This window comes from Chaetodon auriga, chromosome 3, assembly GCF_051107435.1.
Source record: "Chaetodon auriga isolate fChaAug3 chromosome 3, fChaAug3.hap1, whole genome shotgun sequence".
Taxonomy (NCBI): Eukaryota; Metazoa; Chordata; class Actinopteri; order Chaetodontiformes; family Chaetodontidae; genus Chaetodon; species Chaetodon auriga.
The window spans coordinates 25,412,445-25,426,015 of record NC_135076.1 but is presented as its reverse complement, the minus strand read 5'-3'; the positions used below and the strand labels follow the sequence as shown (position 1 = coordinate 25,426,015).

General features: G+C 44.2%; 1 protein-coding gene across 2 annotated transcripts; it reads left to right on the top strand.

The window, feature by feature from the left end:
• Window positions 1-383: 383 nt before the first annotated feature.
• On the top strand, window positions 384-5,642 carry spata18 (spermatogenesis associated 18). 2 transcript variants are annotated; one of them, XR_013076998.1, is made up of 12 exons: window positions 384-475; window positions 1,374-1,479; window positions 1,577-1,692; window positions 1,830-1,948; window positions 2,193-2,288; window positions 2,387-2,521; window positions 2,638-2,869; window positions 3,024-3,182; window positions 3,281-3,456; window positions 3,737-3,860; window positions 3,981-4,184; window positions 4,278-5,642. XR_013076998.1 is itself a non-coding variant. In XM_076726382.1 (12 exons), the coding sequence occupies exons 1-12, from the start codon at window positions 389-391 to the stop codon at window positions 4,332-4,334; spliced, it is 1,476 nt and encodes a 491-aa protein (XP_076582497.1). In that variant the 5' UTR covers window positions 384-388; the 3' UTR covers window positions 4,335-4,462. The 2 variants fall into 2 exon arrangements, 1 of the variants encoding a protein (XP_076582497.1); XM_076726382.1 differs by having other exon boundaries at window positions 3,981-4,049; window positions 4,278-4,462.
• Window positions 5,643-13,571: the final 7,929 nt, after the last annotated feature.

Genomic DNA, 13,571 nt, shown 5'->3' with positions numbered 1-13,571 from the left:
GATTATAATCGGATCTGAGCTCGCTCGGGCGGAAACATCATCATGTGTGTGTTACTGAGCCTCAGGGTTTCCTCTGCGGCCTTTGGTGTCGTTTGTCAGGATGACATTACGATCGAACTGACTCCACAGAACCTGCGGAGGAGCCACAGACGGAGCCCGTTCTTCACCCGCCTCCAGTTATTATTTAAAACTCCGTGTGATTCTTTTGTCTCCTCACGTTGGTTGCCACAACTGAGGCGCTGCTTGGCATCTGTGCTGTAGGTGGAGAAAGCTGCCAGGCCAGGAATTTTAACTGCGCTCGCGGCTCTTGTCCTCCTCCTCCTTCTCCTCCTCCTCCTCCTCCTCCGGCGGCGTTTTAAACCCGTTACGCTCCGTGTTGTGGACGGACATGGCCGACTCTCTGAGGAGACTGACCAACACATCATCCTTCAGCGTCTTACAGGACAAGCTTGAGAGCTGGCACAAAGACTACCATGTAAGTTCATTAATAAGTGATGACCGACCCAAATCTGACCAGAGCACTCCCAGACGAGCTGTCTGTGGCTCCTTCGAGACGCAGCCGTTAAAATATGTTTGTGTGTTGTACATTAGTTATACATGTTATTATTTTAGTCAAAGCTTTGTGGATAATATTAGAAACTGCTTTGTTTACGAAGGGCGACAGGTGATTTTTTCACTATCTCCCCTAAAATAAAGAGTACTAAATTAAATTTGACCCGTTATTATATCAGTTATGGACTGCACAGTTGCAGCACGATGGTTTGCAGACTCGTGAAACCGTTCGAAACATCACAGTAGAGGAATTCACTTCGTTTAGACGACATTGATTTCCCGGTAGAGTTTGGTTGCTATGGACGCCAGTCCCCATGGCTACGGTTGGACGATTCCAAAGATGTTTTACGTCACTGTTGAGATGGTTCACGTCATGTTACTTCCTGTAGAGAACCCACCGGACGGCTACACCGGAACAGCGCTTTGCAGAGGGACCGGAAGCGATTTGAACTTCAAATATAGTGATTACTTGCAGGTTATGTAGGTAGAAATACACACAGCAGTCATTGTGCGGCATTAAACATTTTATTGTGTCATAAAAAACTGGGTTAGCTACCTGCTGCTTCTCTTGGATAATCCTCTGACTCTTCCTGTGGACTATGAGCGGGAAATCTGTCCTCATCTGTCTCTTATCACAATTCTTTCTTTACATACAAAAAAAGTTTTTCTAACAATAATAATAAACAATTCCACAATAGCTTTTAGAGATCATAACAGTAAGAGAGCAAGCCTATAAGGATGCATCCTGTAACATTTTATGATTTCAAATGCTTTATGGTTTTTTAACATAAAAACTTAATGACTGCTAATTACCGTTCCAGGTTATTTCCTGTGACCAGAATCTAAATAGATGCTGTGAGCTGATTGAACTAACTGCCAAGATCCAGGGCCAACTGTTCGCCATCCTCAACCTCACAGCTGCTGAAGGTAAGCTTCACGTTGAGAGCATAGCACGTTCTCATTTGCAAAGCATTAACCAGGTTGTAATCAGTCGTGAACTATCCAACACACACTCATGGACCAGGCGGACACTATGCTGGAGTGGACACTCTCAAAATGCGGCTGCTGCCATGGCTTGGAACCTGTTTCTCAATAGCGAGGCCCTCGGTCAGTGATGACACCAGTTTGCAGCTCATCCAGGTGCCATTATCTGTTACTAGGCTAAATAACAATCCATGTTGCAAAATACATCAAAATGTACAACCAATTCCTCTATTGTGGCCACCTGGCGTTGTGCTTACCGTATATCATTGGCACTGTGTTGTATCATTTGTCAGGATTCGGTGGAAAAGGACCGGAGGATCAGAGAGCTCTCGGCCTCCCATGATAGCAGCATGCAGAGGATGGACACTGAGCTGTGCTCCACCCGCCTGCAGTTGGACTCCGTCAGATCAGAGTGAGTCTAGGAGATATAAGGCAGTAGAAGTGGAGCAATAGACTGCAGCTAGAAGGTTACTACCTCAGCTTGCATGGCTCTTGTTTAAATACCTGAAAAATTACATGGTATAGATACAAGTCCATGTACAAAGGGATGTATAGAAAGGCTGCTTATACATTTTATTTCCTTTTGTACCCTCCCAGATGAATTGAAATGCTCTGAAATGCATGCTATTAAATGTTCTTATTTTTTGTTTTAACAGATTGGCCGATGCTCAGAGGGAACTGGATGAGACAAAGAGCAAATCAGCAACCACTCTGCTGGCAACTGAAGATGAAATATTACAACTGAAAGCAGAGTGGGTGATACCGTCAGCTACTGCCGTAATCTTCTCGCTTTTAAATGCAACATGTTGTATGTGCTCCTCTGCTGATGTGAAGCATGTCTGTGTTTCAGCCTGCGGTCCACACGTGAACAGGTGGAGATTTATAAGAGGAAGGTGGATGCTCTTGATGACTACGAGCGCCAGATTCGCTTGCTGAGAGATGAAGTGTCCTACCTGAGCACAGAGAAGGCCATGCTTCAGGAGAGGTACCTGCACCCAGCACACACATGCAAATGCTGTATACACACACAGAGACGCCACCACCACACAGAACAATGTCTCAAATGGCGATTCCAGGTGTTCCTCTCTCCGCCTCCCTCAGGTTGGTGAGAAGTCGTTCTCCGAGCCCCTTGCCCAGGCTCAGTCGCTCCTCCAGCCCTTTGAGGAGCGAGTCGCCCACCAGAGCTCAGCTCACTAACTCCTCCCGCCACGCACGCCTGGTGTCACGCTTCAGTGACCTGTATGCTGTGGAGCGTCTGGAGGCCCAGACCCTGCTTAGACGCTACATAGCTGACTTTGAGATGGTCCAGAAAATCATCTTCATTGCTGTCGTGGTATGACTGTAGTTAGAGATGGGCAGATCAGAAGAGCATGCAGAGAAACTGAGTGCAAAATCTGTTTATTTGAACTGCCTAGTTGCTTTATTTAATCAGGGTTGTACATGTTTGGCTGGTAGATGATGTATTTTTTCATGTTGTCATGTCTCAGGAATCCTTCAAGACAGCAAAACTGGCCTACCGTCAGTTCAAGCTACGCGTGAGGAAGACATTGTCCCCATCCCACTTTGGGCCAGAAAGTCTCGAGGACGCAGCTGTGGACTACATCGTCAGAAACCTGGACCTCTATGACGTTCAGGCCAGCGTCAACGTAGGACTGAATGCTTCTCTCATGTGTTCTCTGTGTCATTTCTGAACAAATGAGTGTTTGATGCTGACAAAGGCTGACTGTGTGTATCATCTACGCAGGATGTGATCAATGCCATGAATGTGAACCCTCGCATCTCGTTCCCGCCAGAGGTGGACTTTGCCCTCATCAGTGCCTTGATCAGGGACACGTGCAGGGTGGCCTTCGCCATGCAGACGCTGGACCCCCCGCTTGACTTGGCCTTTGCCAGTGATGGAGAACTCTACGATGACAGCAAGTCAGTCCTTTGTGCAGTGATGTGTCTAAGTTCTGTATCAAGGCTGCACGACGTTTGTGCTTCCGCAGGAAATAGGCTCTCCTGAAAGGTTTCAGAGTAAAGCTGTGGTGTTTATTTGGTCATTTTTATGCACTGTTAGCACCACCCTATGAACTACAGCCTGTATATTTATTAGTTATTTGCTGTCTCTGCCAGTAGATGTCACCCTCAACACATCACACTCACACATAAACGCTCACAGCCCCCCTTCACTGTTTAACCCCTCCTCTCCGTCTGGCAGGTACCGTCGCAGCTATGACTCCGAGTTCACCGCTCCTCTGGTGATGCACCACGTGTGGCCAGTCTTGGTGGAAGGAGATTCTGTGGTAGTGAAAGGCGAGGCTGTGACCAGAAGAGGTGCTCTGGTACTGACTGTATAATACTCCAAAAAAATATCAGAATTTGTCAAAGTGTTGCCGTATGTGAGAGCCTGAAGGCACATGGGAAAGCTCATGTGTTTACTGATGATGTGTGTGTTCTTGCAGTGGAGTAGAAGCCGGAGCAGGAGTGTCAGCCCCATGCGCTCCCGCTCTCTCAGCCCGACTCGCAGTCTTGTAAGTCCCTATTTTATTTAACAGCGCAGCCAGACACACAGACATTTGGGGTCTGCTCAGCTATTCATAAACTTCAGATTCATTTCAAACATCATTTTTTCCGTTTAACATGCATGCACACCCCCGGCCCAAAGGGTATGTACTGTCTAATCTGTTTATTTTGATTTGCTTTATTATAACTTTACTCGAAAGATGTGAATGTAATCAGCGTCATTATCCTTTTTTTAGGCATTTAACAGCAAAAGAAGCCTGTCTCCTGAACGTCTCACAGCCAGCCGCCTGTGAGCTCCGGCCGCTCTGTCATCACCTGTACGACACGTCAGTTAAATAAAGTCTGAGGTATTGTCGCTTCTGGTTACTCTTGTGCTTCCACCAAATAAAGTAATGAAATCCTGAGATGCTGTCCCACCCAAAGGCTGCTCAGAGTTTACATTGTTGGAGGGCAGCTTGACGGCACATTGACAGTAGCAGTGCTGACAGTAGATTATAGATAAAGCAGCTGGCAGCTAACTGAACAGCTGTCTTAGTTTACTGCATTTACTCTGAGGCTTTTCATAGATAATACTAACAGTGTTTTAGTGATCATCAGAAACTTCAAAGTACACTTGACCTGCACAGTCGCCCTTTCTTAGTCTGGCAGCTATCTACAGGAAACACACTCAACCTTGACTCGTCTCTACTTTTTACCAAAAGTCAGCATCCAAGGAGCAGACCTCTTTGGCTGTGTGGGACATGCAGTATGGTGCTAATGATCAGTGCTAACTTCAGTTCCTCCACTACTTGAGCGACTGATATCGGTCAATGTGATTTTTAGTGTTAGTGGTTGCTGTGTGCTTTTTTTTTTTTTTTAAACATTTCTTATTTTGATTTTTTGGTGCTGTTGTTTTATATTCTGAAAATTACTTTTACAACCCTGATTCCAAAAAGATAAATAAGAACAGAATGCAGTCATTTGGAAACAACAACAAACTGTGTTTACTGACAACGGTTTTATGAGTTTTTCCGGAGTCCATGTGTTAATCTCCTTCATCCAATCATGTGTTCACAAAGTGGTGAACCTCGCTCCATCCTCGCTTGTGAACGACTGAGCCTTCCCAGGATGCCCCTTTCATACCCAATCATGATACTCTCACCTGTTACCAATCGACCTGTTTACCTGTGGAATGTTTTTTGGAGCGTTGCACATCTTTCCCAGTCTGTGAAACGTATTGCTGCATCAGATTCAGAATAAGCAGATATTTACAAAAACCAATGAAGGTGATGAGCTCAAACTTTAAGTATATTGACTTTGAGCTGTTTTCAGTTGAGTTTATGTCAACAACGATTAGCAAATGATCACATTCTGTTTTATTCATGTTTTACACAATGCCCCAACTTTTTGGGAATCTGGGGCTGTAGATAAAGGTCGATGTTTGAGAACAACCCTCAGTGTGAAAACTCTGTTTATTGTTTTTGTCATTTACATATCACCACTTACATTATCGCATCCAATACTACTGAACGTGATTTGAGTCGACACTGTATATGAATATGTTCTTTGACTGTGCCTTTCATGAGTGTGTTTTTAAAGAATAAATGACAAACCTTGAATTTAATTTTTGTTTTCAATTTTTGTTTTATTGTGTCTATTTTTTCATTGACTATAGGTGATTTTCTCTGTAGCCTTTCAGCAGTCTAGAAAATTACAGTTTAAAGATATATCCTCATATATATCCAGTGTTAGAATGCCATGGTAATGCACTTTGATCAATTACAACTGAACAAGCATGGGAGAGACAAATTTAGAACAAATCTCTGTTTCATCACTGGTATTTTGTGTTCTCTAAGGATTCCACTGTAGTTACTTTGCCACAGTAGGCTCATTAATTTAGCATTTTCTAATGTCACAGTATTACAACTACCCTGTTTTAACAACAGATGGTGCTGCTGCTCCATCATGAAGATGAACTCGAATTAAAAACACTGCAGCGGAAGTTTCTGAATACTCGGTTTTTATGTCACATTCATGTCAAAAATTGAATATGACGAGTTATCTTCCTGTACCACGCATGCAAAACCAAAAGAAAAACATCTGTTAGAACATTCTTTGTACTTCTGCACACGCATTTATGTGGAAAAATTTCATATAAATTACACCCTGAAAAGAAATACCAGAAGCCTAAAGTTATTCCAGATAGATGACTTTTAAAAAATAAAAAAAATAAACAAAGCAGCCATCTCAGTCGTTCTGCATCGTCCATGTGTGCGGGTGAATTCCTTCAGGGAATCCCAGCAGCATCTTCCCACTCGTGGTGCCTTCACACATTGCTTTAGTATGTTCAGCCCTTTAATTAGGTCTCCCTATCTCCAGGTCTTGCCCAGTCTTGCACCCCCCTGCCTCACTGGGCAAACCAATTATATTGCTGCCTCTTCAACCCATCTCTAATATCTAAAATCAGGCGTGTGCTCTGCAGGGCAGAAACCGAGCTCTAGCAGGCCTCCATGACCTCTGAGCCTTTGAGAAAAGCCTGTAAATAAGACAGAGTGCTGTTTCTTGTTAATTCTCTGCTCTATTCAGGATTATCGAGTAGAAAAGAAGTTATTTAGTGGATTAGATGGAAACTGTATTCGTCTGATAATGCTCGGCTGAACAGCATTTGTCTGTGCCGATGCTTATTATTGATTGCATGGTGGGTTTGAAGCTGCACTGAGACGATGCCACATGAACTGTGATTTTGTGTCAAGAACAAAATACACCGAATGGCGTAGCTTACTTAACATAATTTTACCCACAGACAGGGTAACAAAATATGTTGTGATTTCAGCATCATACCAGAGTAAACATAAACCACCAACAAACTCTCTCTGGAGGCAGACAAATTCACGTGTATCCTCACAGAAGTAGAAAATATCCTCTGTTAACCCTTGCATTAGCAACACTGAGAGACTTGTAGAATATAATGGAAAAGAAATGTGAAGAATATGCAGAAGCCCATGTCATGGAAACTTCTCCATGCCTCCTCATCGCATTCCCACACAATGACTTTCTTGTCTGATCTGCAGCGGTTCAGAGAGGTCCTGGCTCCTGGGACTCAGACCCGGTCCTGCTACCGTGATATAACTGGGAGGGAGCCTGAAAGGTCTGTCTCAGTTCAGTTGTCCTTCTGTGAGCCTGGTGGGAGGAGGGGGGTGTTATTTACTTAGGTGTGCCCTGGTAAACTGTGGTCATGGACACGGTGACCCCAGACTGTGGATAGATAGAGATGAGAGAGGAGTTTGAAATGGCTGTGCTCTGTCTCTTCAATGGGCTGTAATGCAATAAAGCGCCGGAGAACATATTTTCATTTGACAGCGAGAGAGCAATAAACTTCTACATCCAGATTTAGCTGTCTAGCAAACTGATGCAACCACTATTTCCTTTGCCACCAAAGTGACAAGGGCTGAGCAGGTGCTTGAAGTGAAATCTTAATTCACGGCCCAAGCTGGAGAGACAGTAGTTACTGGAGCTCACCCTAAACAGACTCAGAGCTGCAAATCCAACCAAAGTTTCCAGTTTGGTGGAAGAAGCCTGACACAACACTGCTGGACCGTGTGATGTTTCCTCTGGACGTTCTTAATGCGCTCAATGCTGGCAAGAGCTGAGATTCTGGAGCTTGAGCGTGATGAGTACCCGCCCTGATCCTGCAGCCAGACCAGAGGGGGAACATTAATGGGGCTGTATATCACAGCACATGACGACATGGTTATGGGTGACCAGGCTGCAGTGCGTAAATCAAAGGGAATATTAAAATAGAGAGCAGAAAATCAAGGACGGGAGATGCAAAAACAGACACGGAGCAAGAACAAACTTAACATGAATACATGTTATCAGTCAGCTCAGGCTGTGACTGGAGTCAATGAGTCAATGCAGGTCGACAAGGCCTCTGTATCTCCAAGAGAGGCAGTGCTGCCTTTGGCCCAGAGAGGCCGTTAAACACATCTGGAACGGAGCAGGATGCAGGTTTTGCACAGGAGGACCTCAAAATTTATGACAAGAGGGACAAAACAGAGGTAGAGGGAAACATGGAGGACCCACGGCTGCGGCTGCATACATGAGTGCAGTGCTGTGTGTGAATAATTGTGAGTGCGCCACACGGACAGCCCGACCCCACCCTCTTTATTTGCTATTCTCAGCAGCGCTGGAACACCCAAGGGGAGACTTCCTTGGCACTGAGGAGCGTGTGAGGTCATAGCGAAGGCTGCAGGCGTCGGCCCAATGGGTGCTGAGGAGCAAACAGGCCTGACTGCTCCTCTTCTTCTCAGCTCCAGTGAGATCAGACATCAAGTGACCAAATCCTCTGCCAGAGACGCCGCGGATAAACGCTTCCTTCCGCTCTCCATGACGACTATCATATCAAATAAAGAAAAACGACTCAGAGTTTGGACTCTCGTTTTCCCAACGCAGACATTTGTCCAGACTGTTTCCTCTTCCTGCTCTGTCATCCGTTTCACATCTGGGCTATCACAGGCAACGGTCGATTGAGAGTATTTGTAAGTCAAATGATTTGATGCGCTCTCTTCAGAATAGTCAGGCTCTTGCAAAGGCTGGAGTCTGTGTTAATGAACTTGTGATCGGCTGACACCGGGGGCAGATTAAAGGCCTCGGCTGAGGTGCAGAAAACATCCAACATTTTCCTCATGAAATCAGCGTAGGTGCTCTCTAACGAGCAGTCCAGACCTGGCCTGGTGATCGTGTGCCCTGCCTTTCATGATCTTGAAAGAGCAGCGACACAAAAGCAGAGCCCAGACTGAGGTGATTTGGTTCATGGTTTCCCACAGAATTGTTTTTAGCACACCATTAAAGCCTCAGAGGCTGTCATGAGCTCTTCTCTTTCTCAGGGAAGGGGGGGGGTGTCAGTGGGTTTTGAGGCTCTGCTCTGCTTGGCAAAGAGGAATCTATTTACATGTCAGACTGAAGAATCTCTCAGCTGCTAAGTGGAGATGTCAGAGATGTGATTTGCTCCGGCGCGCTGTGGTGAACTTAACCTTCGTCTTGTCCTCAAAAGGGAGCCCTGCCTGGATGCTGGAAGGCTTCATGTGAAAACACATCTGGATGATGTGATTAATGTGAATAACAGCCATCCTTTTACATTACAGAGCAGCACTGGCAGGGTAGAGTGCCGTGGATGCAGGTGTGAGTTTCGAAGGTTACTGCTCCGCTGGGGCTTGTTACACTCCGCTAAGATTTGATACTCTCACGGAAACAGGCGATCAAACCTGGCGCCAACCTCGTGTCCGACCGGCCTCGGTGCTGAACACCCCCACCCTGAACAAGGATGGAGGAAATGAACATTAGAGGACGAGAGAAGGAAAAAAGAGAGGAAGATGTGGTGAACTGCCTCTTGATGAGCAACTATTAAATAAGTGGAAACTTTCTTGTGGCTGTGGTTTGACCTCCGGGGGCGCTGAGTCTTTACAGCTTCTCTTACACTGACTCAACAGACTTCCATGTTTTTGGACGTGTCTGTCTCTGCTTTCTGACTGTTTCTGTCTCTCACAAACAGCTGTGAGGAGGTGAAACTGTCCCTGCAGTAAAAGCAAACAGAAATGAAAGCTGCTTTCTGCAAAGAGATTTTCAATTAATAGAAAAAGTTAAAAAGGCTGAGACAGAACAAGTAGAACTCTACGGTGAGACTTCAGTAAGACAGCATTTGGACTGATCAATAATTTGTTTGTGTTTGATCAGGAAATTGGTTTAAATCTGACTTTTCTAATTCAGGACTTGCAGAAATATGTCCAGTGTTAGTTTCTCATCCACAGTCATGAAGGTTCACCACTAGATGGCACCTCAACACTATAATTTACTTCTTGTTCTTCAAGAGGAGATCCTTTACTGAAGTATTAGTGGTAAAAAAAAATTACTCTACTGCAAGTAAGAATCTTGCATTCAAAGTTTTTCTCAATTAGAAGTACATAGTTATAATAATGAAGTATCACGATATCAGTAAAAAAAAAAAAAAAAAAAAAAACCCTGCAGAATAACAATAAAAGAACTTGCAATACTTGAAAATAATAATAAAATAGTTGCAGAATGAACCTCAGAGTGTTATTATATAATACACGCTATGCAGTAATATTACGGCTGCATTAACATGTAACCATGTGAGCAGTGGGATTAAATACTTTAAATGTATTCTGTTTGCTATCTGATATTTTACATCTGAGATCTTAATCCGTAGAGTCACTACAGATAAATGCTCTGCAGTTAAAAGTACAGAATGCGGTAATGTGCGTTAATGTGGCGTAGACGCAGAGTAAAGTGCTTTCTAGTAAATACAGTACTGGGAATAGATTTTCCAGCACTGGAAACACTCCGCTCCATCAGTAAGCCTTTCTTCATGTTAACTCGTTTAACATTTTCCGGCTGGTCTTCTGTGATGTGTGCGCGCCTGTCTGGACCGTGTGGACGCTCGCTGCTCCTCTCCTGCTATAAGCCCCTGTGCCGCCCAGCAGTTGGTCCAACCGGACGGTGACTGGTCATGTTTGCTGTCTGACAAAGAGCCAAATCTGATTCGGGGGTGGAGTGAAAGTGATCGGAAATGTTGTGAGCAAGATAATGTGGTTAGAAGCGACTGAAGGAAATCCAGTCTTCCTGTGTGCAATGAAGAAAATAAACATTACTTTAAAGAGGCGGTAATAAAAGAGCAGGTCGTTCCCATGCACTGTCTGTATGTCTCTGAATGGAAAAGGCAAGTGTTTGTATTTCACCATTTGTTTTCTTAGCTGAAAACATAATCCTCTCTGTGTACCAGTCTGCTGACAACACTTACTGGTCTTACTTCTCAGATATGTTTTCAGACAATAATATGACTACTTGTGCAGAGGTATCTGAACTTGAACATTTCACATCATGTATTTATGTTGTGTATATGTATGTGTTTTCCTTTATGCTTTTTTCAAGGACCATAAATGGACTATATAGGTTTTGATGTGCCCACATGTCAGTATTTCATAAGAGGGAGGAAAAACTTACATTGATTCATAACTGGAAATGTTTAAGGTTCTGCTCTGTAAAAACATCTGAATGAAAATAATTCAAAATGTTAACAGTCTCGCTGTCAGTGTGAGCCTCCTGATCTTTTCTCCTTTATTGGGAGAGTCCACAACGACCTGAGCCTCGACGTGTCAGCACAAAGTGTTCAGAACAAATCAGAAAAAAACATGAGCTGAACCGGCTGCACCGCTCATGTTTACTCACAATATGGAGACATGAAGAAGTTCACCTGCAGGACGGTCAGGTCCCCGAATGATACAGTGACCCCTCATTCATTCATTCAGCCAGTCATTCATTGTGCTTGAAGTGTGTATACATAGCTCACTTATCTACAGTGATGAATGAACATTTCTATTCTAAAAATTAACAGATATTGTTAAAATACTTTGGTAACAACCACATAAACAAACGACAGCGTGAGTAAGATGTTCCGGACGTGATCAGCAGATTCTCTTCCTTGTTTGTGTTTCTCAGAGTTCTTTCAGTCTAAGATCATACTCCTCCGACGACCACGCTGCTTTTTTGGTCTGCTGAAAGTTGAGATGCTATTTGTTCCAAACAGTCTCTGTTTCTCATGCGAAGCAACCAATCACACGTCCTGACAGCGTGATCCATTAGCACGTTGTTCTCTACAGCTGGAGAGTCCGAGTTCTCAGGAAAGCCTTGTGTGTTTACAGAAATCACTTTACAATTCTCTAATAGGAAACTGTTCGGCTCTTAGCTCTGTGGGTACTCGTGGATTCCCTTTGATGGAAACTGGAATCAGACGGTGAGAAGAAGAAGAATAGGAATGTTTGGCACTGCATCCAGCTGTTTCAAGGCTGCCTAGACAATAAGAAAATAAGCCTCACACACTATGTTTTTGAATTCAAGCAAATGAAGCCAGAAATGTCCTATTACCATCCCACACGTGAGACAGATCTGACTCATCTGTTACAATAACCAAAACAGAATATTTGTCCCTGACACCCAGTTATGACTGCTTAAAGTCAGACATCTGCACTTCACACACTTAAACTGTAATAAAAACATCAGTTTTAATATGAAACATTTGCTGCAGGTTGAAGCTTTGTGTCGATTTGAGCCTGAAACTACAGACTGAGTCAGTTACTGCTCGTCGCTGTGCTCGGTAGTGACGTGTCGGTGTGTTTAATGTGAGCAGGAATGTCAGGAAACGTCTTTTGGGAGTTTTCTGGGGAATTGTGGACAGAAAAAGGGCTCAGTTGTCCAGTTGTCCAGAAAGAGTAACTGGAAGTTACTGAGCCCTCCTCCTCCTCCTCCTCCTCCTCCCTCTGGGGACTCTGCAGAGGAATTTACATCACTCGTCTGTTTTTAGAGCACTGTTCCATTAATTAGTGAGAAACGGTGGGTTTATTTTGGTCTTTTCTGATACGCCTGTCACCAAAATAGCCATGACTAAGGGCTCAAGGTAGCGTTGCAGGGTTTTATTAGGTATCACATGGTAAAAATAGAGTCTGCTCCTCATTTCTTTGGAACTGAGGTGCCAGTGAGGGTGGGCTCTGTAATCTCTGCTCACTGATTTGATGTGTAAATGCTGCTTCTTGTTTATTCAACTGAGCTGTTGTTAATTTCAGAGCAGGCGGTCCAGCTTCAGTCCACGTGCACAGTCTCAGAAGTGAGAGACAAACAAGGCAGAGAGCGAAGATAAAGACAGCTGCGAGTGAAAGAAGTGGCAGAGATTTCACAAATCAAACCGCACCAAAGTGAGGCCATAAAGGTGAGTTTTCAAACTGGGATTTAAAAGAAGCAACAGGTTTAGCTGCTTCATGCTGAGGAAGGACACTCAACATGTGTCTGCAGTATAAAAAAGATTGAATCAAACACCACAGCTCCAGCTTCATGAACACTTAAATGAGTTTAATGACATTTTGCCTCCAAATATCCTCGTTCTTCTACAGAGCTTCACATAATAAATTGACTGCTCTGTTGGTGACTTTGTTTTCCAGAAACGACCCTGCACAAAGACAGAGCGGACACTGTGAGACATTACACATTGTCTCATTTCTAATGCTTCACATCACCGACACACATCGTATCTGTAGTTTCTGGGAAAAGCTGAAGGTCTCCCAAAATGTCCTGATAACTGGGACACTTTCATTGTTTTGCTACAGATTCTGTGTGTGTGTGTGTGTGTGTGTGTGTGTGTGTGTGTGTGTGTGTGTGTGTGTGTGTGTGTGTGTGTGTGTGTGTGTGTGTGTGTGTGTGTGTGTGTGTGTGTCTTCATCCTTCTGGACAGCCCTCTGTGGGAGATGAAGTGCTTCTGAGAAGAGGCCTGGAGCTTTCCATAGAAACAGAGTGAGGGGTCAGCGTGGTGTTCGAGACCACCCGTGGGTCTTCACCGTGGCTTCGTTTCTACATCTTACAATAAATTACCGGAAAACACAAACACCTGCGGTCACCCTTCTCTTTGTCGTGCCTCAGATCGAACCAAACGACAGCAAATCAACACAGTGGGCTTGAACCAGAGCCGCCTTCTTTATTAGTATTCT

Coding starts and splice junctions, on each gene's coding strand:
- spata18 (XM_076726382.1), top strand. CDS start 389: ATGGCCGACTCTCTGAGGAGACTGACCAACACATCATCCTTCAGCGTC. Junction 2,870..3,023: donor TCATCTTCATTGCTGTCGTG/GTATGACTGTAG, acceptor GTCATGTCTCAG/GAATCCTTCAAGACAGCAAA. Junction 3,457..3,736: donor GAACTCTACGATGACAGCAA/GTCAGTCCTTTG, acceptor TCCGTCTGGCAG/GTACCGTCGCAGCTATGACT.